Source organism: Cynocephalus volans, chromosome 14 (genome assembly GCF_027409185.1).
Source record: "Cynocephalus volans isolate mCynVol1 chromosome 14, mCynVol1.pri, whole genome shotgun sequence".
NCBI classification, from domain to species: Eukaryota; Metazoa; Chordata; class Mammalia; order Dermoptera; family Cynocephalidae; genus Cynocephalus; species Cynocephalus volans.
The window spans coordinates 81342949-81370577 of NC_084473.1; the positions used below are offsets into that span (position 1 = coordinate 81342949).

At 42.8% G+C, this 27629-nt stretch overlaps 1 protein-coding gene and 1 pseudogene across 1 annotated transcript; both read left to right on the top strand.

Moving 5' to 3' along the window:
- On the top strand, nt 1-26898 carry LOC134362578 (monocyte to macrophage differentiation factor-like; annotated as a pseudogene).
- Nucleotides 26533-27496, top strand: TMSB10 (thymosin beta 10). Its single transcript, XM_063078893.1, has 3 exons — nt 26533-26627; nt 26899-27015; nt 27218-27496. The coding sequence occupies exons 2-3, from the start codon at nt 26916-26918 to the stop codon at nt 27250-27252; spliced, it is 135 nt and encodes a 44-aa protein (XP_062934963.1). The 5' UTR covers nt 26533-26627; nt 26899-26915; the 3' UTR covers nt 27253-27496.
- Nucleotides 27497-27629: the final 133 nt, after the last annotated feature.

The window sequence follows — 27629 nt, forward strand, 5'->3', positions numbered from 1 at the left end:
ATGCAGACCCTGAGCAAAGGCTTCCTATTCTGTATCTTGAGAGCAAAGGGAGACTGCACCTACATTACAGAAAGGTTTGTGGGGTGTGTCACTGCTGGCACCAAAGCTGATCCAGCTTCTGTGTTTAGGGATGACTGGAGTGATGAAAGCACTTGCCTAAGATCTTCTGTCACTCAAAACTTTTCTCTCATAGCCTATGCTCCTGAGGGGGGGAAAAAATCAAAAGAAACTTTTCTCTCATAGATTCTTCTAGTAGTGCTGTGTCTATTTTTTTTTTTTTCTTTTTTCTTTTTTTTTTTTTTTTTCTTGCCCCTTTTCCTGTTTTAGTTTTTGTTCCAGAAATTAGTGCAGGAATTCTTGTGGCTGCAGGAATTACTCACAAATTAGAAATTGGCACAGCATTCCCAACAGTTGCACATGACAGCTGAGAAATATTTTGCTGCAGTAAATAGCTCATAGTATTCTTAAATTAGTGTACATGTACATCTGGACGTAACGTGCATAAAGAGGTTCTTTCAAGATGGACATTGAATGCTAGGATTGCAAAAAGTTTAATTTTTATAAAATTATTAATTGAATTTAATTACATCTGTAAAATTTTAATTATTTTATTTTAAAATAATTTTGATTGACAAATTTGACATTCATTAATAATTACTTGTATTTTGCTTTAGAATACTAGATAATGTTAATGTTTTAGAAGAAAATAGTTTTTAAATGCATGAAATTTATTTTAGCTTTTTTTATTTTTTACATAACTGAACTCACATTTTTAATGACAATGCAGTCAATCGTTATTATTCACGAATTCCATATTTGCAAATTCATCTACTTGCTAAAATTTATTTATAACCCCAAAAGTAATACTCTTGGTGCTTTCAAGATCATTTGCAGACGTGCACAGAGTAGCAAAAAATTAGAGATGCCCACATGCCTGTTCCCAGCTGAGGTCAAACAAGGCGACCACGCTCTGTCTTCTTGCTTCAGCTCGCATAGTTTAAACAGCAGCCTTTTGGGGGTATATTTAGTGCCCCATTTTTCACATTTTCTGCTTTTCGTTGGTGATTTCGCTGTTTAAAACGACCGCCAGGAGACGGGAGGCGCCGGACCGTTGAAGCGGCCCCCCTGTCGCCCCCAGCCGCCCTATCCCGACCTCGCGGCTCCCCTGGGCACGCAGGCGGCCTCCGGAGCAGCTCAGCCCGGGAGGGACCAGACAGAGCGCCCCGGCACCGAGGGAGGAGCGGAGGATCGATGCGGTTCTGTTGGAGAAAATGCCAAAATAATTTTCTCATAAGCCTGCTTTGTTCTTGGAGTACTGTCTTGTCCGTGAAACTACGTTTGCTTGCTCCACTAGTCTGGCTCTTGATCACCGCTTGCATCTTTGGCTTCTGCAAGCTCACTTATCTGCACAGCCCACATGTGCTAGCATAGTGAATGCTGAGAAAAGAGAAGAAAAAAAAATGTAAAAAGCCCTGGAAGAGTCCGCTTATGAAAACCTTGTGAGACCTGAGCTGAGGGTCCAGATTTTCGGGCATTAGCCTGTCTACACCCCCAAACCTCCCGGAATAAATAGCCGGCTCTCCAACCCTCTGAGGGAGGCCGCTTCTTGCCGAGTCCGTTTCCGCAGCAGTTCAGCAATCGGTTTCAGAGTTTCAGGACCCATCGGGCGGGCCCCATCAATGGCCGCTACCAATCCACTTGCCGCCGCCGTGCTCCTGCACCCGCGTCGTTCCCGCCCTCGCGGGCAGCGTCCTGCAGCGGCTCTGACGAGTGCTGGGCACAGGTCACCGCACGGGGCTACGGGAGGGGCCTCTGCGCCCTCTTCCTGGTTTCCACAGTATTTCATATTGCACTTAAGGACGGTGGAGCATTGTTTTCGGATGTGTGCTAGGAAGGTTATCTAATTCATCGCTACTTCTAACGCTCCGTGGTTAAATCTCGGTGAACTTGGACCCCTGGGATCTCCTATGCACTGGTTTATCTGGCTCATAGCAGCTGGAGAACCATTTACATACTTCTCCACTCGGAAAAGTAGAAGGTGGTTGAGCTCTTTTTCTATCTCACAATAGGATTTTCTCCAGCCTTGATAGTGACATTCTTGAATAACATCGAGGGACTTCCCGAACTTGCCTGGGGGGACTTAATTTATTGCTTGGGAGTTGTGTCCTCAAGAGTGCTGGCATCGTTCCACTTGCCTTTGCCATCTGGCACCTGTTTGTAGCCACAGCAGCTGCAATGCTTTACTGCGCCATTTGGAAATACCTTTACCGGAGTCCTAGTACTTTATGTGACATTTATGACCGATCTGTGCTAGGTCTCCAAGCCAGTATTATTTCACTTATGGCACTTGGGAGTGGGATCAGAGTTGAAAATTAAACAAGGAGAAAAAGAAAAGAAGACAACTGCACCGACTTTATAACTTTTCAATAACTTTTCAATATAATTACCGCAGAAGTATAAAAGCTGTGTTCTGGAATTTTCCCCCTCACAGAAAATAAATAAGGTAGTGAAGTAATTATTCATTCCATTCCACTATCATGAAGGACTCTGGATAGACTTGGCCAACTGTTGTTTACAAACCAAAATTTTATATTTTAATTTTACAGATTTTACTACATGGTTTTTCCAAATTACTAAGTCAGGTTGTAAATGTCAGTGCAATAACAAAGCTTCCTTTTTAAGAAAAAAATTGTTTCTATCACTTTTCCATTCACTGTGTAAAGAATCATGGGCAGAACTTACACTACTTTTTAACCACGTTTCATCTTGAAATAACATGGTTATTTTTTAAATAGAAACTTTAGTTTTTGTTAATTTTTTTAAAAAGATTTCATTGAAGCACATCTCTGCGGTTCATTTGTGCTGTGAATTTTTTGCAGCAAGCAGCAAACATTCCACAGATGAACAAATATTATATCCCTTCTAATAGTTTTATTACAGCTGGCTGGTTAGCTGAGCTGGTTAGAGTTGTAACATCAAGGCCAAGGGTCCTGAACCCTGTACCAGCCGGTTGCCTAAGTGTGGAGAAATTACCAATTTTTAAAAGTATGGTTTCCATATTTCTCTGTCAAGCTCTAAATCTGAATTCAGTGCTGCTTTAGGCCATTTACTTGACTTACTTTGGTTTAACAGTGATAGAAAAGTATTTTGATATCATTAACTTTTCCAAAAGATCCAGCTTTTTCTCTGTGCCTTTGCCATGTTTTCTTCAGGACCTCTTTCAACAGTGGGTGAGTATTCTGTCTATATTTTGACAGTATTGTTGGGTTTGCCATCTGCTGAAAACGCCTGAATAACATTATGAATTACAGTGAATAGTTGTATCAATTGTTTGGTGCCCAATGGTTCAGTCATAGTTTCTCAGCTTTATACTGTCAGTTTGATATTTATTTTAAATTGCAGAACTAGATGCATAAATTCACATTTCTACCTTTCCCTTGCATCTCCCAATACTGTAAACTATTTTCTCACAGAAAAAATATTTAAAGCATTGTTTGACAGGTAGAAACTCATGTGTTGGGCCAGCCCGTGGCTCACTCAGGAGAGTGCGGTGCTGATAACACCAAGGCCACGAGTTCGGATCCCTATATAGGGATGGCCGGTTGCTCACTGCGGAGAGCGTGGTGCTGACAACACCAAGTCAAGGGCTGAGATTCCCTTACTGGTCATCTTTTTTTTAAAAAAAAAAAGGAAAGAAAGAAAGAAACTCATGTGTCTGTAGACCATGGATAATATCCTGGCTCAGTGAAGTGGTATTTGTGTATGATATTTAGTTCTCCCTCAGTGTCTTACATTAAGATTAACATATTGTTTGCTTTGTTGATGAATCTCTCTTGTTGGTGTTTTAATAAATGAAATAAACTTACCTTTAGATCAGGTGATTACACTGCCTGTTTCCTAGTAATGGGCTTCATCAGCAGAACTGTTGGTTTGACAATAAGTTTATTAATTGAAATTTTGCACTGATGTGGCTTTAAAAAAGAGTTTATTTTGTGTGTGTATGTTTAGAACTCTCAGATTTTGGTGAATTATACGGCAGTGAGGTACAGAAGAACTGGTATATGCTGGAATAAAATTGTTACTTGAATTTGTAAAAATCAATAAATAAAATCAAAATGGTCCCCAAGTGTACTGCTGAAGTGCTGTCTAGTGTTCATAAGCACAGCAAGCTATGATGTGCCTTACAGAAAAAATATGTGCATCAGATCAGCTTTGTTCAGGAATGTGCTGTTGGCCATGTGAGTTCAATATTAATGACACAACAGGGTATATTAAATAAGGTGCCTTGCAACAACAACAACAAAAAAAAAAAACACATAAAACAAGGTTATACTCGACCATTTGGCAAAAATGTGACCATAGGCTCAGAGGAGCCTAACCCTGCATATTCCCTGGGAACAATGGTTTATTTAGCATTTGCTAAATCAGTGTTTGCGGTAACTTTATAGAATGTAACTATCAAGAATAACAAGAATCAATCGTATACTCCAATTTTGTACACTTTGAATACTATTACATTGTATTTTTTAATCTTCTAGATCATACTGTTCATAGAACACAAGTTATGTGAAAACTTTCACAGTAGCACAACTAGTAATCATGCTTAAGTGAAAGCAAGAAAAAATTTGTGGAAATTTGTGGGCATTCTTAATAATTTGTGAATTATGTATGTCTTTATTTTCTTGTTCTTTCAAATATCCCTAGCCCATCTATAGAACACTCAGACCATAATACTTATTAAATCCAGTCACCTGGGATATTTTGCCCACTTTTACTCATATGAAAATCAACAGTTTTCACAATTTTTTTAATTGTGTTACAAAAATTGTGTCTGTTATGCAGAAGGATAGACTATATATTATTTGACAGTATGTTAGCTTGCTTTATAACTTAAATATTTATACATGTGGTATGTGAATCTTCATTTGCAGTCTTGCTCTGGGCCCTGCAAATGTTAGGGGTAGTAGTTTGTAGAAGCAAACTGCTGAAAACAATATAAATGTAGATTAATCTGTATTGATTAAATAATGCATGGTACATCCATATAATAGAATCTTATGCAACCTTTAAAAGAAAAAATAGTAGACTTGGAGCCAAATTGCTAGGGTTCAAATCCTGGCTCTTCTACTTACTAGATATGTGAACTCAGTTATTCAACCTGTTTGTGCTTCAGATTCCTCACCTGTGAAACCAGGTACAAGCCCCAGTTTCCCCTAACCATTCCCCTAACTCCAGCCAGAACAGGCCTTGCCTGGGGGAGGGAGAAATAGCAAAAATAAAATACCTGCTTTACCAAGCAGGACAGGCTGGATTCCAAGGAGTAACAGTAAAATTCAGTTAATAATAAGATAAAAGTAGAGTTTATTAAACATATACTTCCTTAGGCTGAGACTTGATTTAAAAGTCAAGATATTTGTTCCTTAAGCTAAGACTTGATTTGAAGGTCAGGATGTTTGCTCCTTAAATGAATGCCAATGGCTTAAGATAACAGCTGCAACGCCAGTCTCAGGTTGTTTCTGCAGACCACCTGCAACTACAAACCTGCTTTGAAGCGCACACACGCTGGACCCTAAGGCACCATGGAAAATATCAGTCAAGATGCCAGGAGTAGTTGTGCTGACTTCACCCCAAACCATCAGCTTCCCACATGACTCCCTGGACCCCCACTCATGATTCTGCTCTACAAATGCTTATGATTCTAAGCTATTTGGGAGTCTGAGGTCTTAAAGCTCCTTTAGCTGTCATAGGGCTCCTTTGCCATTCAAAATAAATGCTGATCTTTATCCCTGCAAACTTTGGCATGAGGGACTCTTTAGTCATTTGGGGGCACTGGACAACAAACTCCCTCTTTGTTCAGTAACATCTGTAAATAGGGAAATACTGGTACTTGGCTCACAGGACTGTTATGAGATTAAATGAGTCAATACAGGTAAGTGCTTAGAACAGTAATGGACACATAATAATTGTATATACTCATAAATTTAGCCATCAATTTTATTATGTTCATTATTTTCACTGGTGTTATTACAATCTCCAAGATATATTGAGAGGAAAAAGGGAAATGCAGAGAGTATGATAACATGCTACATTTGCGAAAACAAAAGAATACATATGTATATTTGTGCGTGTGTGTGCACATATATATTTATATCTCTTATGTCTGTATATATATGAGAGCACTTCAAAAAGTTCACAGAAAAATAGAATTAAAAGATAGTGCAAATCTTTCCATGAAGTTTTTGAAGTACCCTCATATAAGCTAATATCTCTGAAGCAGTACACAAGAAACTGGTAATATTGACTGCTTCTAGGGAGAGAAATGGGAGAACTGGGGATTGGAGGTGGGAGAGAGACTTGTAACTGTATGTTTCAGTTACACTGATTTCATAATAAATCACCCCCCAAAACTTAGTGACTTTAAACAATAGCAAACACATGTAAGATTTCATGGTTTCTGTGGATTAGGAAATCAGAGAGAGCCCAGCAAAAATGGCTCACCTCTGCTCCATGATGTCTGTGGTCTTTGCTCTTATTTTAATCTGCTAGTATTTTAGGCTGATTTTTCAGGTCTGTGTCCTCCACCAGAGTGTATGATCCCTGACAGGAACCATAGCTTATTCATTTCTGTAGCACTTACAGAGCATGGCATAGGTACTCAGGAAAATCTTGGTGGAGAGAATGAAGAAATAAAAATATATTTCCTCACTTTCTCTGTAGTCCTTTTATTCTTCAATTCCTAATCTCAGGTATGCCCCTACCTGTTCATTAGCTAACACCATGCCATAGAGATTAAGATTTCGCAACCCTAGGAACAAAGCCACGTCTGTTTTTAGGTAGACACACCTTGCATCAAAATGACTTTTCAAATAATTTTATCAACTTAAGGAACTGGGGTAGAAAATAGAGGACCGAATGCCCATTGGCAAGCACTTTGCAGAGAGCCAACTTCACATGCAAGTGCAGGCAAAATCCAAGACCGCGTGGGACTTTCTATTGAGACGTATACAAGTGGAGAGGGAGGATGACATTCATTTGCAAATTTAAAAAAAAAAAATACTTCTTCAACAACCATTAAAAAAAAAAGAAAAACACAAAACACAGACTATCCTGTCAAAAGGCAGAAAATAGTATTACCTTAATAGCTAACACCAGAATTCCACTGAACAAAGGGACTGTCTTTGGGCAACTAGAATAGTTCTATTAGTTGTGGTAGAAAAGGAGGCCCAAAAAACATCTTTTCAGCAAGAACCAAGGTAGCAAACAACAACTACATGTTCTGCTGGAGAGAAAGAAGGAAGTTATTTCTCAAAGAATTAAGGAAGGACGGAATCAGAAAGAGAAGAGAAGAGAGTGAGACAGTGTGAATTTGGGGCTGCCTTGGAGAAGCATGGGGTCAGGGATCCCCCATGGCACAAAAAGGACTTTTAATATCAAGGATGTGTCAATAAAAATGTTTGCCCCTCCTTTAATCCATAAACCCCTGGTAAAAGTTGTGCTGCACACACCAGCCATATATAGTTGCACTGAAGAGGGAAATCAAGGCCAAGGGCTGTCTACCATATTTGGATGTGCATTAGTGTGGAGACACAAAAATTCAGAGAGATCAGAAATAACCATAAGAATATCACTGATAATTCAAGGAAATCATGGAAAATCATTACATAGGAGTTGGAGGCCTGGCCTCTTAGCTCACTTGTTAAGAGCATCTTAGGTGATGATAACAGCAAGGACAAGGGTTCCTGTTTATGCCAGCCTCAAAAACAAATAAATAAACAAATAAACAAACAAACAAATAAATAAATAATTTTTTTTAAAGATTTGCAATCATTCTAATCATTTTTAGCTAGATCTTCATCAGACCCCAGAGAACATCTGAGTGACACAAAGAATTTCAGAATTCTTGTGGAGGTGAAAGGAGAAATTAATAGTTAAAGGGATGATTTCTGAATAAGATGCTAAGCCAGTGATTAAAATGATCCCACTTATGGCAGCATTTGAACTACTAGTGACAACTAATTAGTGGGTGATAAAATTAAATTGGCAGGTCACAGTCAGCACTTTTAATAAAATAATAAAATGGAAAGGAATAGTTCAACACCACTAGCCATTAGGGAAATGCAAATTAAAACCATGATGAGAATGCCTATTAGAACTCAAATTAAAACATTAACAATGCTAAATACTGGTGGCGATCCTAAGAAACTGGATTTCTTATGCATTGCTGGTGGGATTGTAAATTGGTTCTAAATTGTTTGGTAATTTCTACTAAATTGTTTGGTAATTTCTTATTAAACTCCATATACACCTACTATATGACCCAGCAATCATCCCCGTGGATATTTACTCCAGAGAAATGAAAACTTCTGTCCACACACAAAAAAATGTACAAACACGTTCATAATGGCTTTATTTTTAGTAGCCCAAAACTGGAACCAACCAAAATGCCCTTCAATATGTGATTACATCCATACCATGGAATACTACTCAGAAACAAAAATGAATGAACTATTGGCACACTCAACAACTTGGGTGGATCTCAAGACACTATGATGAGTGGGAAAAGCCAATCTCAAAAGGATACATACTGCATGATTCCATCTGTAAAATATTTTTGAAATGATAAAATTTTAGAAATGGAGAACAGATTAGTAGTTGCCGGGGGTTACAGGTGGGGGTGCGTGGAACTATAATGGAGTAGCATGAGGGACTCCCTTTATAGTAATGGGATAGGCCTGTAACTGGATTGTGATGGTGGTTATACAACTCAATACATGTGATAAAATTGCATAGAACTACACACACACACAAATGACTGTATGTAGAAACTGGTGAAATCTGGAAAAAGCCTATAGAGTGCACCAATGTCAATTTCTTCATTTTGATATTGTACTATAGTGATGTAGGATGTTAGCATTGGGGAGAATTGGGAGAAGGGTACAGGGCAACTTGGTCTATTATTTTTGCAACTTTCTGTGAGTTTATAATTATTTCGAAACAGAAAGTTTTAAAAACTGAAAAGAATATAACAGAGAAAGTCAGAGGGCCTCACTGACAGTAGGGTAAGTATTGTTCACTTTTCTTGAAACATTTGTTTCATTTGTGTGTGCTCAGGTGAGTATTGTGTTACAATGTGAAATGTACTCAATGTACTTCTTGGGGTGGGGGTGGTCTCTGAGGTCAAAACACTTTGAAACCATGCTCTACAGTTGGTTTAGCTGACTCAAAGACCCAGAGGGGCCAGGTAGACCATGTGAAGAAGTAAAGGAGGCCTGGGTCTTCAAGACTGTCATCATGCATCTTTCCCTTGTACCAATCAAAGTTCGTACTACAGCAGGTTTTATAATAGTATAAATATTCTTTGCTTCCACAAATAAATATGTTCTTTCTTATTTTTCTTGAATCACATGGCACTCTTGATCTATCTTTTCTCCCCACTTTTTTCTCCACATTTTTCTTTGTTGGGTAAAATACATATAAAATGTGCCATTTTAACCATTTTTAGGTTTACAGTCCAGTGGCATTAAATGCATTCACATCATTGGACAATGTATTAGTCCATTTCTATTGCTTATAACAGAATACCTGACACTGGGTAATTTATAAAGAAATGAAATTTATTTCTTACAGTTTCAGAGGCTGGGAAGTCCAGAGTCCAGGGAACACATCTGGTGAGGCCCTTTTTCTTGGTGGTGTCTATCCACAGCAATGCAGGGTATCACATCGTGAGAATGCACTGAGCCAGAGCTAACCTGCTCACTCACTGTCCTTATAAAGCCATCAGAATCATGCCCATGATCACCCATTAAAACATTAATAGATTAATCCATTCACAAAAGTACAGTCCTCACAATCTAATCACCTCCTAAAGGCCCCACCTTTCAATTACCAAAGTAGGATTTGCCAGCCTCTAACACTGTTACAATGGAGATCAAGTCTCCAACACATAAACCTTTGGGGAACACATTCAACCCACAGCAAACAACCATCACAATTATCCGCCGACAGAACTTTTTCATCATCCCATACTCAAATCCTGTACCATTAAACAAGAACTCCCCATGCTCCCCTCCCCCCAGCTGCTGGTAACCACTGTTCTACTCTTTGACTCTATGTATTTTCTCCCTACTTTTGAGAGTAAATTAGTTTCTCTATTGCTGAGTAAAAACTTACCCCAAAACTTAGCAACATAAAACAACAAAGATTTATTATCTCATAGCTTCTGGGAAGAGCTTAGCTGAATTGTTTCTGTCTCAGGGTCTCTCACGAGGTTGCAATCAATAGACTTGACAGCCAGGGCTGTAATCATCTGAAGACTCAACTGGGACTACAAAATCCACTTCCTGACTTATGCACACAGTTGTTGGCAAGCCTTGGCACCTCACTGGCCAGAAACTTCAGTTCACTGCCACATGGGCTTTTCATTGCGCCTGCGTATAACATGTGATGGAGTTTGGATGTGTTGTCCCCTCCAAAACTCATGTGGAAATTTGATCTCCAATGTGGCAGTGTTGGAAACTGATTGAGTCATGGGGGCAGATCCCTCATGAATGGATTAATGCTCTCCCTGGGGGAAGAGGGATTAATGACTGAGTTCTTGCTCAATTAGTTCCCAGGAGAGCTCGTTGCTTAAAGAGACCCTGGCACTTTCTCTCTCTCTCTTGCTCCCTCTGGCCATGTGATCTGCTTGTACCTGCCGGCTGCCTGCCACTTTCCACCATGAGTAGAAGCAGCCTGAGGCCCCTGCCAGATGCAGCTATCCCAGAATCGTAAGCCAAATAAACCTCTTTCCTTTATAAATTACCCAGTCTCAGGTATTCCTGTTATAGCAACACAAAACAGACTAAAACAACATGGCAGCTGTCCTTTCCCAGAATGAGAAATGTGAGAGAGAGAGAGACCAAGCCAGGCACCAAAATGGAAATTACAGTCTTGAATAACTTAATCTCAAAAGGGAACCCCTATACATTGTTGGTGAGAATGTAAATTGTTATAGTTAATGTGGAAAACAGTATGGAGATTCCTCAAAGAAGTAAAAATAGATCTACCTTATGACCCTACTATCTCACTGCTGGGTATATACTCAAAGGAATTGAAATCAATATATCAAAAAGACACCTTTACTCCCATGTTCATCGCAGCACTATTCATGATAGCCAAAAGATGGGATCAACCTAAATGCCTATTAGTGGATGAATGGATTTAAAAACTATGATATATACACACAATGGAATATTACTCAGCTATAAAAAGAAATGATGTCTTGGGGCCGGCCCATGGCTCACTCGGGAGAGTGCGGTGCTGATAACACCAAGGCCCCGGGTTCGGATCCCATATACGGATGGCTGGTTTGCTCACTGGCTGAGTGTGGTGCTAACAACACCAAGTCAAGGGTTAAGATCCCCTTACCGGTCATCTTTTAAAAAAAAAAAAAAAGAAATGATGTCTGCTGTAGATTTGATGACCACCCCCCCAACCTCAGTGAAGCTTAAATCCCCACTGTAATTGCTGAGGGTGGGAAACCCTATTATGGTAATTAAAAGGTGGGGCCCTGAAGAGGTGATTAGATTGTAGGAAGGACCATGTCATAGTAAATGGTTTAATAATGGTGGTCGTGGTGTGGTTCTGAGGGCTTTAATAGGAGAACACGTGAGAGTCTCTCCTGCCACATGAGACCCCTGCGCTGCTATAAAGCCACTACCAAAGAAGGCCCTCACAAGATGTGTTCCCTGGACCGTGGACTTCCCAGCCTCAGAAACTGTAAGCAACAAATTTTGTTGTCTTACAAATTATCCAGTTCTAGTTATTTAGTTAAAAGCAACAGACTAGATTTTACCGGCAACAGCTTTGAAGTGTGGAGCAGGAAAAGAACTGATTCTTAGCTGCAAAAGCGAGTCTTGAAACAGGGAACACGGCGCCAGGGCTGCTGTGGATGCAGCCAGGATCCCGGAGGCTGGGGCCGCACTGAAGGCGGCCAGCTGCCCTATTCAGGATTCGAGGTTTCAGGCCGGCATTAAAGAAGATTCCTGGGAGCGCCCGAGCGGCGCCGCGACTGAACAGCCCGAGGCGGCAGCGCCGAGAACACGGAAGGCAACAAACCAGAGACAGAGCGAGCGCCCGACCTGGCACAGCACTGTGAGTGATCCCTGGCACAGCTCTGTGAGTGATCCCTGCCCACCCGGCTCCCGCCTGCACCACCAGGCCACTCACTGCCCCAGTGCTGCCTCCATTTTCCCAGGTGCGGGCAGCTCCGCCCTGATCGGCCATCACTGAGCCCATTTGCTTGGCCTGGCGCGGGGCTTTCCGGACCCTGCGGGCCGGCCTCCTCTCCCACTCCCTCCGCGGTTCTCTGGCAGGGCTGGGGGTGTGGGGCGTCCCGACCAGTGTTGGGAGGGCTAGGAAATACGGGCGGGCCGACTGTCACTCCACCACACCCTGGACTCCGGCCCGGTAAACTTCCTGTTACTGGGAGGCAGATACCATCTCTGCGACCACCAGTTTGGAAAAAAGCCTAATGAATTTCTGGTTGGGAATAGTGTGGTAGGAGAGTTCCCAGGTCCGCTAGAACCTGCCGGAGAGCAGGCTGCAGGCGGGCAATAGACTCGGTTTATACTGGGGGGATACAAAGGTGAACAAGACCCGAGAAAGATCTACACAGTGCTACAAAGGCACCCAGAGAGACCGGTCGTCTGTGCCTAGCAGAAACCTGGTAGACTTCCTGGGCGAGGCGGTGCTGAGCAGGGTCTTGAAGGCCCAGCTGATAGACGAGGGGTGCAGAAGACACACCCCAGCCCAGCACAGTGTGCACAGAGGGGGGAGACGTGCGGCCAGGGAGGCGGAGACTCGACAGAAACCACACACCCGGTGGGGTCGCCACTGCATGATCTAACAGCCTGGGCCAGAGCACACGGAACGGGGAGAAGTCCTGTACAGAAAGTGAAAGCTCAACAGAGATCACACACCCTGTGGTGCGTGATCCACCAGCCCAGCAGAGTACAAGCTGACCAGAAAGGTGGATCCCCGGAGAAGCCCAAGACCCGAGGCAACCACACACACAAGACACTAGAGGCCAACTGAGCAGTCACGGCGGGAGCCATACCAAATTGGCAACCACAGCAACATCCTAGTTAGTCATTAGTCTCAAACCGGTGGACTGTGAAACCCCCTGCCACAATGAATAAACACCAAAAAAAAGACACCAGAAATACAAAAAATCAAGAAAGTACACCACCAAAAGTTAATAAATCTCATACTCTAGATCCTATAGAACAAGAAGCCCTTGAAATAACTGACAAGGAATTTCGAGTGATAATTCTAAGGAAACTGAATGAGATACAAGAAAACTCAGCTAGACATCATGATGAAATGAGGAAAAGTATACAGGATCTGAAAGAGGAAATATACAAGGAAATCAATGTCCTGAAAAAAAAATGTAGCAGAACTTGCTGAACTGAAGAAGTTATTCAGCGAAATAAAAAACACAACGGAGAGTTTAACCAGCAGGCTTGTCGAAGTTGAAGAGAGAACCTCTGAACTTGAAGATGGGCTGTTTGAAATAACACAAGCAGACAAAAAGAAAGAAAAAAGAATCAAGGACATGGAAGAAAATCTGAGAGAGATATCAGACAACCTGAAGCGCTCAAATATCCGAGTCATGGGTATTCCAGAAGGGGAGGAAAATGGAGATTCCATTGAAAACATATTCAACAAAATAGTGGCAGAAAACTTCCCAGGTATAGGAAAAATCACAGAGCTTCAGATCCAGGAAGCTCAACGATCTCCAAATGTATTCAACCCAAAAAGGCCTTCTCCAAGACATGTCATAGTCAAATTGGCAAAACTCAGAGACAAAGAGAGAATCTTAAAAGCTGCAAGAGAGAAGCGTCAAATCACCTATAAGGGAGCCCCAATCAGGTTAACATCAGACTTTTCATCACAAACCCTAAAAGCTAGAAAGGAATGGGATGATATTTTCAAAATACTAAAAGACAAAGATTGCCAGCCAAGAATACTCTACCCTGCAAGGCTATCCTTCCGAAATGAGGGGCAAATAGTATATTTCTCAGACAAACAAAAACTGCGGGAGTTCACTACCACAAGACCACCCTTACAAGAAATCCTCAAGGGAGTACTGGGTTTGGTTCCTGAAAAATAACTACCACTGCCATAAAAACCTAAGAAAAATCTAAACCCGCTAGTACAATAAAAATGGCATTCATGAAGAGAAAACAAGCTAACAAAAACACTATCTACAACCTAAGGAACCAACAAACAAAGAAACCAAACAGTAAATCAGAAAGCAAGGAACAAAAGACACCTAAGACAACCAAACAACCAATAAAATGCTAGGAATAAATCAACACCTTTCAATAACAACTCTTAATGTTAAAGGCTTAAATTCCCCAATTAAAAGACACAGACTGGCTGACTGGATCAAAAAGCAGGACCCAACTATATGCTGCCTACAAGAGACCCACCTCACCCATAAAGATTCACACAGACTAAGAGTGAAAGGATGGAAAAAGATTTACCATGCAAACAGAAAAGAAAAACGAGCTGGAGTGGCTATTCTTATATCTGACAAAATAGACTTTAAACTAAAAACCATAAAAAGAGACAATGAGGGACACTACTTAATGATAAAAGGACTGATCCATCAAGAAGACATAACAATCATAAATATGTACGCACCCAATGTTGGAGCAGCCAGATTTATAAAACAAACTCTATTAGACCTAAAGAAGGTAATAGACACTAATACCATAATAGCAGGGGACCTGAACACTCCACTGTCAATATTAGACAGATCATCTAGGCAAAGAATCAGTAGAGAAACACAAGATCTAAACAAGACTCTAGACCAATTGGAATTGGCAGATATCTACAGAACATTCCACCCAACAACCTCAGAATATTCATTCTTCTCATCAGCACATGGATCATTCTCCAGGATAGATCACATATTAGGTCACAAATCAAGTCTCAATAAATTCAAAAAAATTGGAATTATCCCATGTATCTTCTCAGACCACAATGGATTAAAACTAGAAATTAATAACAAACAAAACTCTGGAAACTATACAAACACATGGAAATTAAACAGCATTCTACTTAATGACATATGGGTCCAAGAAGAAATCAAGCAGGAAATCAAAAAGTTTATTGAAACTAATGAAAACAATGATACATCATGCCAAAACCTGTGGGATACTGCAAAAGCAGTATTGAGGGGAAAATTTATTGCATTAAATGCTCACTTCAGAAGAATGGAAAGATGGCAAGTGAACAACCTAACACTTCACCTTAAAGAACTAGAAAAACAAGAACAATCCAATCCTAAAGTTAGCAGACGGAAAGAAATCATTAAGATCAGAGCAGAACTGAATGAAATTGAAAACCAAAAAACAATTCAAAAGATCAATGAATCAAAAAGTTGGTTTTTTGAAAAGATAAATAAAATTGACAAACCATTAGCATGGCTAACAAAAAAAAGAAGAGAGAAGACTCAAATAACAAAAATTAGAAATGAAAAAGGCGATATTACAACTGATTCATCTGAAATACAAGGAATCATTCGAGACTACTATAAACAACTATACGCCAACAAATTTGAAAATCTGGAGGAAATGGATAAATTTCTGGACACACACAAGCTCCCAAAACTGAACCGTGAAGACGTAGAAAATTTGAACAGACCAATAACAATAAAGGAGATTGAAGCTGTTATCAGAAGGCTCCCAACAAAGAAAAGCCCAGGACCAGATGGATTCACAGCAGAATTTTACCAAACATTCAAAGAGGAATTGACACCGATTCTTTACAAACTATTCCAAAAGATTGAAACGGACGCAAATCTCCCAAACTCATTCTATGAAGCAAACATCATCCTGATACCAAAACCAGGTAAAGATATAACCAAAAAAGAAAACTACAGGCCGATATCCTTGATGAATATAGATGCAAAAATCCTCACTAAAATACTAGCAAACAGAATACAGCAACACATACGAAAAATTATTCATCACGATCAAGTGGGATTCATCCCAGGGATGCAAGGTTGGTTCAACATACGCAAATCAATAAATGTGATACACCATATTAATAAACTCAAACACAAGGACCATATGATCATCTCTATAGATGCTGAAAAAGCATTTGATAAAGTTCAGCACTCATTCATGACAAAGACCCTCTATAAGTTAGGTATAGAGGGAAAGTATCTCAACATAATTAAAGCCATATATGCCAAACCCACTGCCAATATCATCCTGAATGGGGAAAAGCTGAAAGCTTTTCCTTTAAGAACAGGCACTAGACAAGGATGCCCACTCTCACCACTTCTATTCAACATAGTCTTGGAAGTACTAGCCAGAGCAATCAGAGAAGAGAAGGAAATAAAGGGCATCCAGATTGGAAAAGATGAAGTCAAACTGTCCCTGTTTGCAGATGACATGATCCTATATATCGGACAGCCTAAAACCTCTACAAAAAAACTGTTGGAATTGATAAATGATTTCAGCACAGTAGCAGGATACAAAATCAACACAGAAAAATCAGTAGCATTTCTTTTCTCCAATAGTGAACATGCAGAAGGAGAAATCAAGAAAGCCTGCCCATTTACAATAGCCACCAAAAAAATAAAATACTTAGGAATTGAGTTAACCAAGGATGTGAAAAATCTCTATAATGAGAACTACAAACCACTGCTGAGAGAAATCAGAGAGGATACAAGAAGATGGAAAGATATTCCATGCTCTTGGATTGGAAGAATCAACATAGTGAAAATGTCCATACTACCCAAAGTGATATACAAATTCAATGCAATCCCCATCAAAATTCCAAAGACATTTTTCTCAGAAATGGAAAAAACTATTCAGACATTTATATGGAACAATAAAAGACCACGAATAGCCAAAGCAATGCTCAGCAAAAAAAATAAAGCTGGAGGCATAACACTACCTGACTTTAAGCTATACTACAAAGCTATAATAACCAAAACAGTATGGTACTGGCATAAAAACAGACACACTGACCAATGGAATAGAATAGAGAATCCAGAAATCAACCCACACACTTACTGCCATCTGATCTTTGACAAAGGCACCAAGCCTATTCAGTGGCGAAGGGACTGCCTCTTCAGCAAGTGGTGCTGGGATAACTGGATATCGATATGCAGGAGAATGAAACTAGATCCATACCTCTCACCATATACTAAAATCAACTCAAAATGGATTAAGGATTTAAATATACACCCTGAGACAATAAAACTTCTTAAAGAAAACATAGGAGAAACACTTCAGGAAATAGGACTGGGCACAGACTTCATGAATACGACCCCAAAAGCACGGGCAACCAAAGGAAAAATAAACAAATGGGATTATATCAAACTAAAAAGCTTCTGCACAGCAAAAGAAACAATTAAAAGAGTTAAAAGACAACCAACAGAGTGGGAGAAAATATTTGCAAAATATACATCTGACAAAGGATTAATATCCAGAATATATAAGGAACTCAAACAACTTTACAAGAAGAAAACAAGCAACCCAATTAAAAAATGGGCAAAAGAGCTAAGTAGGCATTTCTCTAAGGAAGATATCCAAATGGCCAACAGACATATGAAAAAATGCTCAACATCACTCAGCATCCGGGAAATGCAAATCAAAACCACATTGAGATACCATCTAACCCCAGTTAGGATGGCTAAAATCCAAAAGACTCTGAACGATAAATGCTGGCGAGGCTGCGGAGAAAAAGGAACTCTCATACATTGTTGGTGGGACTGCAAAATGGTGCAGCCTCTATGGAAAATGGTATGGAGGTTCCTTAAACAATTGCAGATAGATCTACCATACGACCCAGCCATCCCACTGTTGGGAATATACCCAGAGGAATGGAAATCATCAAGTCGAAGGTATACCTGTTCCCCAATGTTCATCGCAGCACTCTTTACAATAGCCAAGAGTTGGAACCAGCCCAAATGCCCATCATCAGATGAGTGGATACGGAAAATGTGGTACATCTACACAATGGAATACTACTCAGCTATAAAAACGAATGAAATACTGCCATTTGCAACAACATGGATGGACCTTGAGAGAATTATATTAAGTGAAACAAGTCAGGCACAGAAAGAGAAATACCACATGTTCTCACTTATTGGAGGGAGCTAAAAATTAATATATAAATTCACACACACACATACACACACACACACAAACCGGGGGGGGGAAGAAGATATAACAACCACAATTATTTGAAGTTGATACAACAAGCAAACAGAAAGGACATTGTCGGGGGGGAGGGGGGGAGGGAGAAGGGAGGGAGGTTTTGGTGATGGGAAGCAATAATCAGCTACAATGTATATCGACAAAATAAAATTAAAAATAAAAAAAATAAAAAAATTAAAAAAAATAAAAAAAATTAAAAAAATAAATAAAAAAATAAATAAAAAATAAAAGCAACAGACTAATACAGAAAATTGGTACCAGAGAAGTGGGATGTTGCTTATAGCAAATACTTGAAAATGTGGAAGTGGCTTTGGAACTGGGTGTTGAGGAGAGGCTGGAAGAATTTGAAAGAGCTGGCTAGAAAAAGCCTAGCTGCTGGTGTGAGTTTAGAAGACAAGAAAACCAGGGAAAGTTTGGAATATTTTAGAGACTAGTTAAATAGTGGTGACCAGAATGCTTATGGAAATATAGACTGAAAAGACCATTCTAAGGAGGTATCAGAGAGAAATAGAAGGAGTTTATTGGAAACTGGAGCAAAAATCGCCCTTGCTATGAACTAACAAGGAATTTGGTTGCATTTTGTTCGTGCCCAAAAACTTCATGGAATGTGGAACTTCAAGGTGCTGACCCAAGGTATTTGGTGGAAGAAATTTCTAAGCAGCAATTAAGGAAGCTGCATGGCTACTTGCAACAACCTATCCTGAGTTATGGTGGCAAAGGCATGACATAAAGCCAGAATTTAAAAGGGAAACCAATTGTAAAGATTTAGAAAATTTGCAGCCTGGCCATGTGGTAGAAAAGCGAGAGCATTTTCAGGAGAAAAATGCAATGATGCAGGCCAACAACTGTTTGCCAAGGAGATTAGCATAGAAGAGGGGGATTATCAAGAGAAGGGAAAAAGACCTTGAAAGCATTTCAGAGATCTTGGAGGCTTTGTCTGTATTACAGGCCCAGAGGCCTAGGGAGACAGAATGGTCTTGGTGAATAGGCCTAAGGTGCCCTCCACAGGCTCCCTACCCAGGGCCACCTCAGGATGCTGCTCCCCACACAAGCACCCCAGCTGCTTTGGCTGCTCTAGCTGTGGCTAAATTGGCCCCAGATGTAGCTGGATGTGCAGCTTTGAAAAGTATAAGCCAGAAGCCTTGGCAGAGTCCACATGGTGTTAAGTTTGCTGGCTTGCAGAATGCCAGAGCTGTGAAGGCTTGGGAGTCTCCTCCCCAATTTCAAAGGATGTATAGAAAAGTCTGAGGGACCAGGAAGAGATCTGTCACAGGGGCAGATTCACATCATAGAGCCTTTGCTAGAGCAATGCCAAGAGGAAATGTGGGGTCAGAGTTGCAGCAGAAAAACCCCACCCAGGCCATGCTTAGTGGAGCCATGGGAGTGGGACCACCATGGAGGCCCCAGATCTGTAGAGCTACTGGCATGCAATGCCAGCCTGGGAGAGTTAAAGCATGGCCAGAAACCAGGAAAGCCATAGGAGTGGAGCTGCCCAAGGACTTGAGGACCCAACCCCTGCACCAGCGTGCAGAGGACATTGAATATAGATTCAAGGTACAAGATTCACCAGCTGTAAGATCTGATGCCTGCCCTGTTGGGTTTTGGACTTGTTTGGGACCTGTTACACCTTTCTTTTGGCCTTTTTCTCCCTTTTGAACAGGAATATGTACACTATGCTTGTCCTAGCATCCTATCTTGGAAGTAGATAACTTGTTTCAATTTCACAGATGGGACCTTAAGACTCTGGACTTTTGAGTTGAAACAAGTCAAGACTTTGGGGATGAAATGAATGTATTTGTATGTGGAAAGGACATGAGTTTGGGGGGGTCAGGGACAGAATGCTGTAGATTGGATGAGACCCCAACCCTCAACCTCACTGAATCTTAAATCCCCACCATAACTGCTGAGAGTGGGAAATCCTATCACGGTAATTGAAAGGTGGTGCCCGGAAGAGGGGATTAGATTGTGGGACCATGCCCTAGTGAATGGATTAATAATAGTGGTCAGGGCATGGTTCTGAGGGCTTTAAAAGGGAAGCACGTGAGAGTCTTTCTCTGCTCTGCCATTTTCTGCCATGTGAGACCCGTGCATTGCTGTAAAGCCACCACCAAAGAAGACCCTCACCAGATGTGTTCCCTGGACTGTCGACTTTCCACTGTAAGCAATAAATTGTGTTTTCTCTCAAATTACCCAGTTGTAGGTATATTGTTAGAAGAACAGAAACAGACTAATACAATATCCCACCATTTGCAGCAACATGGATGGAACTGGAAACAAATATGCAAAGTGAAGTAAATCAGGCACAGAAAGACAAATATCACATGATCTCACTCTTTTGAGGACTCTGAAAAAAAAAAAAAAAAAAAGTGGTTCTCATTGAAGTAGGGAGTAGAATAATGGTTACCAGAGGCTGGGAGGTGGGTGGAAGGGGAGAAGTGGTGTACTAACAGGTACAAAACTGTTATCTACCCTAAGTGAATCATGGTGCAGTATATGCATGCATTGAAACAATGCACTGTACCCCACAAAAACAAAAATAAAATCGAAAAAAACACTTAATCTCAGAAATGACATAATATCACCTCTGCCATATGCCATTAGTCACACAGAGCAACCCTTGTGTGATACAGGAGAGGACTACACAAGGATGGGAACAGGAGGCAGGACTCACTCTGGGTCATTCTGAAGACTGGCTCCCACAGACAGAGACCTGAGAAGAAGAAAATTTTCTGCACTATAAGCAGAGCACCAGCCTAAATATAAGTGGCAACTTGACATTGGTTTCTATGCTGGAAAGACATGAGGGAATGGTGAAAAATCTAGTAAAGTGAAGAGGACATGCCCTATTTTAAGGAAGCATCTGCTAATCGTGGTGCTCCTATGAAAAAATATGGACCCATTGCTACTAGATCTTCAGTAGGGAAACCTTCCAATGTTTGAGTACTGGCTGAAGTTTTTTGTTAAATTTCATGTGACCAAACAAAATATTTATGTCAGCTGGATTCAGGCTGGCAGTTTGAAAACTGCTGTCAGGTCTAGGCAAGGGTGGTGTAGTGGTTAAGAGTTCAGATTTTGGAATCAGCCAGACTTGGATTCAACTCCAAGGACTGCCAATTACCAGATGTGTGACCTTGACCAAGACTCTGATTCTCACCATAAAGCAGAAATGTTAAAAATAGTGCCATTTCATGCTATGTTGGTAAGGATCAAGTGAGATAATACATATAAAGTCCTTAGTGCAGGATCTGAAAACAACAACTGCTCACTAATGTTACTTGCTGTCATTATTGCTATTCTAGCAGCAGAGATGAAAACTGAAACAGTAATATTCTCACACACACTGTGGCTGATAGCCACACTAGCCACCTAAGCAGCTACCGTGGTTTATTTAGGAGTTAACCCACACATCTGCAGAGCAGAACAATCCCGACTGAGGCTGAGCCCCAAAGGCCCACCTTACTTTCTTCACAATTTTATCTTGGACCGGGCTGGCCGGTTGGTTCAGTTGGTTAGAGCACAGCCTTGTAACACAAAGGTCACGGGTTTGGATCCCTGTACTGGCCAGCCATGAAAAAAAAAAAAAAGGAAATTTTTATCTTGGATGAGCCCTTAAACTCCATGACCTACAAAAATAAGCAGCATTTTGATGGTATGGAAAATACAGTGCTTGCATCCTGATTTCTTTGCTTCCCATGCTCCTTTTGTGTGACAGTCACATAGCTATTTCCAGGTTGGCAAAACTGGCACCCAAAAGGAATCTGTTTCACAAATGGAATAACAGCAACAGAAGGACCAGAGGTCATCTAGGGAGTTGTTTTGCTCACGGTGAGCCTACTCTAGCCCTGGATATGAACCATCTCTATAACAGTCTAAATAATTAGCTATCCACTTCTCATTGAATGCCTCCAATGACAGGGAACTCATCACCACTCCCAGAGTAGCTCATTCCATTTTGATTAGGAAATGTATGGATTGTTCAAAGAATATTGACTGAGCACTTATCTGTGAGGCATTGCATTAAGTGCTGGAGGTACAGCAGTGAACGGGACAGATGAGGTCTCCCATTTCTTCCTGCAGACATAGACAATAAACAAAGAATCAAATACATAATATGTTTGGTTGTATATCGTTAAAGATGGATTCTATGAAGAAAAATTAAACATGGTTAAAGGGCTAGAGAATGACAACAGCATTACTGTATATTGGTGGCCAAGGAGGGTTCTCTGAGGAAAAGGACACTTAAGCAGGGTCCCAAATGAAGGAAGAAGGTGCACAGTGTGAATATCTAGACTAAGAAGAGCATCAGCAGGGGCAGAGGCTCAAAGACAGGAGTGGATGGCTTCCTTACAGTCAAAGGAAATCTGCACTGGACTCTTTCTTCCTAGTCAAGCAGCCACAAGTCTCACTGCCCCTACAAGTTAACCATGGTAATCATGTCTCCCTGTACGTGTAGGGCTGATGCTCAGACCAAGAAGGCTCCCCATCTGTCCCTATCAGGTTCATCTCATCATATTTTGTCCATTTCTCCACTGAAAGCAGCTGGTTTTGGAGCTTACACAGTTGCTTCCTTTGTAATGTAATCAGCATTCTGTCTATAACCCCATTCCAGTCTCTGATAAAAATGTCAAACTGGACAAGTCTGAGGGATGAAGCTCCATGGAAAACCTCCAAAGACTCCCCTCTCCAACCTCCCACCAGCTTGACACTCATCAAGACTCTTACATCCCTCTTATTCATCCTACATTTTCCAAAGCATCCTTCCCAGCAAAGATGATGGCGATGTAATTTGAGTTTGGTGGTTTGGCTTTCCCTATACTGTCTGTGAACAGTGTACAATCTGTTCCAAGCAGCAGGCTGAAATGTCACATATAAATGACATCCCAAGTCATAAGTAAACACAAGGCAAGAGCATGAGCATTGTTGATTGACTTGAGTTATTCATCTACTACACTACATTTGTAATTTGAGAGTTTCATTATACCTTCCACACCCAGAACACTGCCAGATACTTCATGGGCATTCAATAAATATTTATTGGATAAGTATACGTGCTAGTGTTATGGAAGATATTTAGGGGAAATGCCCATATGGGACCTGAGACCCTGTCACCACCAGGTTATGATTCTCTGTCTCATGGTGTTTTAGTTATCTGCTGCTGTATAACAAACATTCTGAAACTTACTGATTTAAAATAACTACATTTACTTTGCTCATGAGTCTGCAATTTGAGTGGGGACAGCTGGTCTCTCTGTTCCACTCAGCATCAGCTGGGGCAGTTTGAAGCTTCCAAGTTTCATTCACTTATATGTTTAGTAGCTGATGTCGCCTGTTGGCTCTGACCTCAGCGGAGGCTGTGGCTGGAATGCCTACATGAGTTCTTTCTTTGGTTGGTTTCCTCAGAGCTTAGAGGCATCCTGAGAGAGAGTCCAGCAGAACCAAGTGGTCTTTATGACCTAGCCTCATAAGTTACAAAGTATCATTTCTGCCACAGTTTATTCACTAAAAGAAAGTCATGAAGGTGGGAGAAGTGTCAAAGCATAGGCAGATGTTTTAAAATCACTGTCCATGGGATCGGATGAGACCAGTAGATTTGACCATTGTTCTTAAGCAACAAATGCCGAAGAGGCTGCCTACATTGTTAGAGATGGGCCACAGAGCTACACTGAGCAAGAATAAGGAATGTCAAGGGACTGGCTGGTTAGCTCACTTGGGAGAACGTGGTGCTAATAACATCAAGGTCAAGTGTTCCAATCCCTGAACCGGCCAGCCGCCAAAAAAAAAAAAAAAGAATAAGGAATGTCTGCAAGTCCATTTAAGGCTCCTTTGGGAATCCTGGATGCTTTCTCTCTCTCTAAACATGTGTCTCCATAGATATATTTGGAAGAAATAGATTCCTTTGTTTCCTAAATAAATATAAGTTGGAATTGGAGTTTACCATGGCTCCAAATTGGGACAATTGAATATTCCCATCTCAGGCCAAAGGTGGGGCCCAGGAAGGTAATACAGTACCTAAATAACGCTGGGCATTGCATTTGAAAAAAAAGCAAGGGCCAGTGAAACACTCCAAAGAGTTATTGTCTCTGAATGTCTGGATATTTTCATGTTCAGGTTTAGCGGATCCTTCAACAGCGTATAGCAGAGATTGCTCCAAGTTCACCCAACCCTGCTTACTTTTTCTCCTGGGCACATCCAGATTGCATTTCCGAGCATTACCTCCCCTCCAGTTAGGTAAGAGCATGTGACTCAGCCCTGGCCAACGAAATGAGGGCAGAAGTAATGAAGACTACTCCAAGCCTGTTCATACAATCTCTAGTGTGGTCCTCTGTCCTCTCTTCTAGTCCCTTCCATGGGCTACAGAGAGTGGACTTCCAGTACCTAAAGGCAGCCAGAGTGACAAGAGAGAAAGGGCCTGGGTGCCAGAAGAAGAGATGGAGGAGAAATGCCTGGCCAGGAACATCAGCACAGAACGTTGCTGTATGCATAGAAAATAAACATTTATTGCATTAAGTCACCTCAGAAGCTGTTTGTTACAGTTGTTTGCCTACTCTGATTGTGAAGTTCAATTTTCATTCAGGAAATCCCTTTTCTCTTCCTACCAGGGGTGGATGTACTTCCCCTCCCCATTATGGCAGGCTTGGCCAAAGGGATGTTAGCAGACATGACATGATATAACATGCTTTTACACTTCAACATTTCTACACTCTCTTGTGCTACACCCCTCTTGCTGTTTTGCCATCTCCTTAAGAACAAGCTCAAGCTAGTCTTTAGGCCAGCGGATGAGACACCCGTGGAGCAAACCTGGATCGAACCCAAAGTTTGGAGCCAAGTCCAGACTAGCCCAGCCCAGCACCATCTGACCTGCAAATATATGAATGAAAATAAATAATTATTTCAAGCCACTGAGTTTCTGCATGGTTTGTTACACAGCATAATGTGACAGTAGTTGACAGATACACTAATAGAGTGTGAGTGGCATTGAAATGGGGTTGCCATATTAATTATCTACCTGATGCCTGTTCTTTACCTCATTTAAGTGCATGCCAAATCCATTTTACAGATGAAGGAACTGAAGTGCAGGAAAAGACTTGTCCAGGGTCACACAAGGAGTTCGGTATATGAAATTCATAAGCTTAGACTTTCTTTCCACAGTTCCAAACACGCTGAAGGAATGTGAGAAAAGAGATAAAATCAGGAGGGAACCAGACAGAATTTAGGATGTTTCCACCAAATCCCATCTTAACAGAGTTAGGTAATACTCCTTGACACTTGAAAAAAGAAAGTTCTGGACAAATAAAAGAATGATCAACTTCACTCCCTGGGCTGTTCACTTGTGGAACTTATTATGTAAAAGTGTTGCACAGACTGAAAATACAACTTTTCTAAGAAAGGCTTGAATAATTGCATTATGCCACTTCTACAATGGGTTAATAAGAAAAACAAAGGCGTTTGTAGGCATGTGGGTCTTTATCATCTTCAAGGTTAACTTCAAGGAGGAAAGCCGCCCCCTCTGATATAGTGTTCCTAGGAGCCCTGTGAAAGAAGCAACACTGCGAGCGCTCCCGGAACTCCCTGCTCCCACCAACGCCCTTCAAACAATGCTCTTAACAGCATATAGGGAGTATCCGGCACGCCACGGCGCCTGCAGGAGCCGCCTGGCTCGGGGATGGCGGAAGACGACGAACTGGCCCCTAAGCAGAGGGCACTGGAAACCTATTTCTCCCACTCCGGTCCCCCTTTCTCTTCTGGAACCCTCGGCGCAGATTCTTGCAGTGCGAGACCGCGCAAGAACTCAGCCTCCCCAGGGCAGGCACGGAAGCGGGGGGAGGGGACTCTAGAGGGGCAAAGGCAAGAGACGTGGAGGCGACACGGGTGGGCTGTCTCCCGCAAGGCCTCCTGCAGAGCGCGCGTGCACGCCCGCACATCCGTAGTCACAACTGCACACTACACACACGCACACGCACGCACACGCACACGCACACGCACACACACAACCACACACACACACACAACCACACACCCCTCCCCCGCCAACCCCCACGCCCTTTCCGCGGGCGGAGCAGCAGATTCGTGGGGGCGGGAGGGGGGGGAAATGAGGCCCCGAAAGAAACGCCGGGACCGCCGCACACCCTGGCGGTGTCCGCAGCCCCCACGCCGAGCGGGGGCCGCGAGCGCGGGAGGGGCCGAGCCCAGCCCGGGGCAGCCCCGCGGGGGGCGCGGCGGGGAGGCGAGGCGCCCGCGCAGCCCCCGCCCCTCCGCTGCCAGCGCCAGCCCCCGCTGCGGCGGGCGAGGGGCGGGGCGGGCCGCGGCGTATATAAGGCGAGGGGCGGGCGCCGCTCTTTTGTCTCTTGCTGCAGCGACGCGAGTGGGAGCACCTGGAACCCGGGCTCGGAGCGAAACGCCTCGGTGAGCGCTGCGCTGGGGAGGGGGCCCGGCCGGGGTGGGGTCGCAGCCGGGGCGCCCGGCAGGTCCGCCGCCGCCACAGGCGCCCGTGCCCGACGGGACGCGGGGTCGGACGGCCACGCCCTGGGGCTCCGGAGGGGGGTGCGGGACGCGCCCAGATCCTCGGCCTTGGGGCTGCCGGGAACGTCCCGGCGCGAGTGCCACGTCGAAAGGCGTCGGCGGAGGGGGCGCTGGTCCCCCGGCACAGACCCAACCGCCTCGGTTTGCCCACTAGGATTTTGTTTGAAGAAAATGGCAGACAAGCCGGACATGGGGGAAATCGCCAGCTTCGATAAGGCCAAGCTGAAGAAAACGGAGACGCAGGAGAAGAACACCCTGCCGACCAAAGAGAGTGAGTGCGCCCCCGCCTCCCGGCCCGCGGCCCCAGCCCGGACCCCACCCCGCCCTTCCTGTGCCCCCCCAGCCCCCCACCCCCACCAAGCCAAAGCCCTCGGTGTGGGCGGCCCCAGCCGCCCTTGCGGTTACACAAGCGCCTCGGTTGGGGAGTTGCAAGGTGGCCTCACCCTCCAGTGCCCGCTTCCCGCTCCCCACAGCCATTGAGCAGGAGAAGCGGAGTGAAATCTCTTAAGAGCCAGGAAGATGCCCCACCCCCGCCATCTCCGAGCCCCCAGTCGTGGTGTGGAGGAAGAGCCACCTGCAAGACGGACACGAGCCCCAAGCTGCACTGTGAACCCGGGCACTCCGCGCCGATGCCACCGGCCCGTGGGTCTCTGAGGGGACCCCCAATCGAACTGCCAAATTCTCCGGTTTGCCCTGGGATATTATAGGAAATTATTTGTATGATTAATGAAAATAAAACACACCTCGTGGCATGGCTGGCGTGGTCTGAGTCTGTTAGTTGAGTATGCATTGGCAGTGCCGCTGCAGCAAAGCCACTCGATGGAGTTCCTGCCGCAGGGGGGAGGAGGGGGGTCGCAGAATGGGCTGGCTTGGAAGGACCATGTT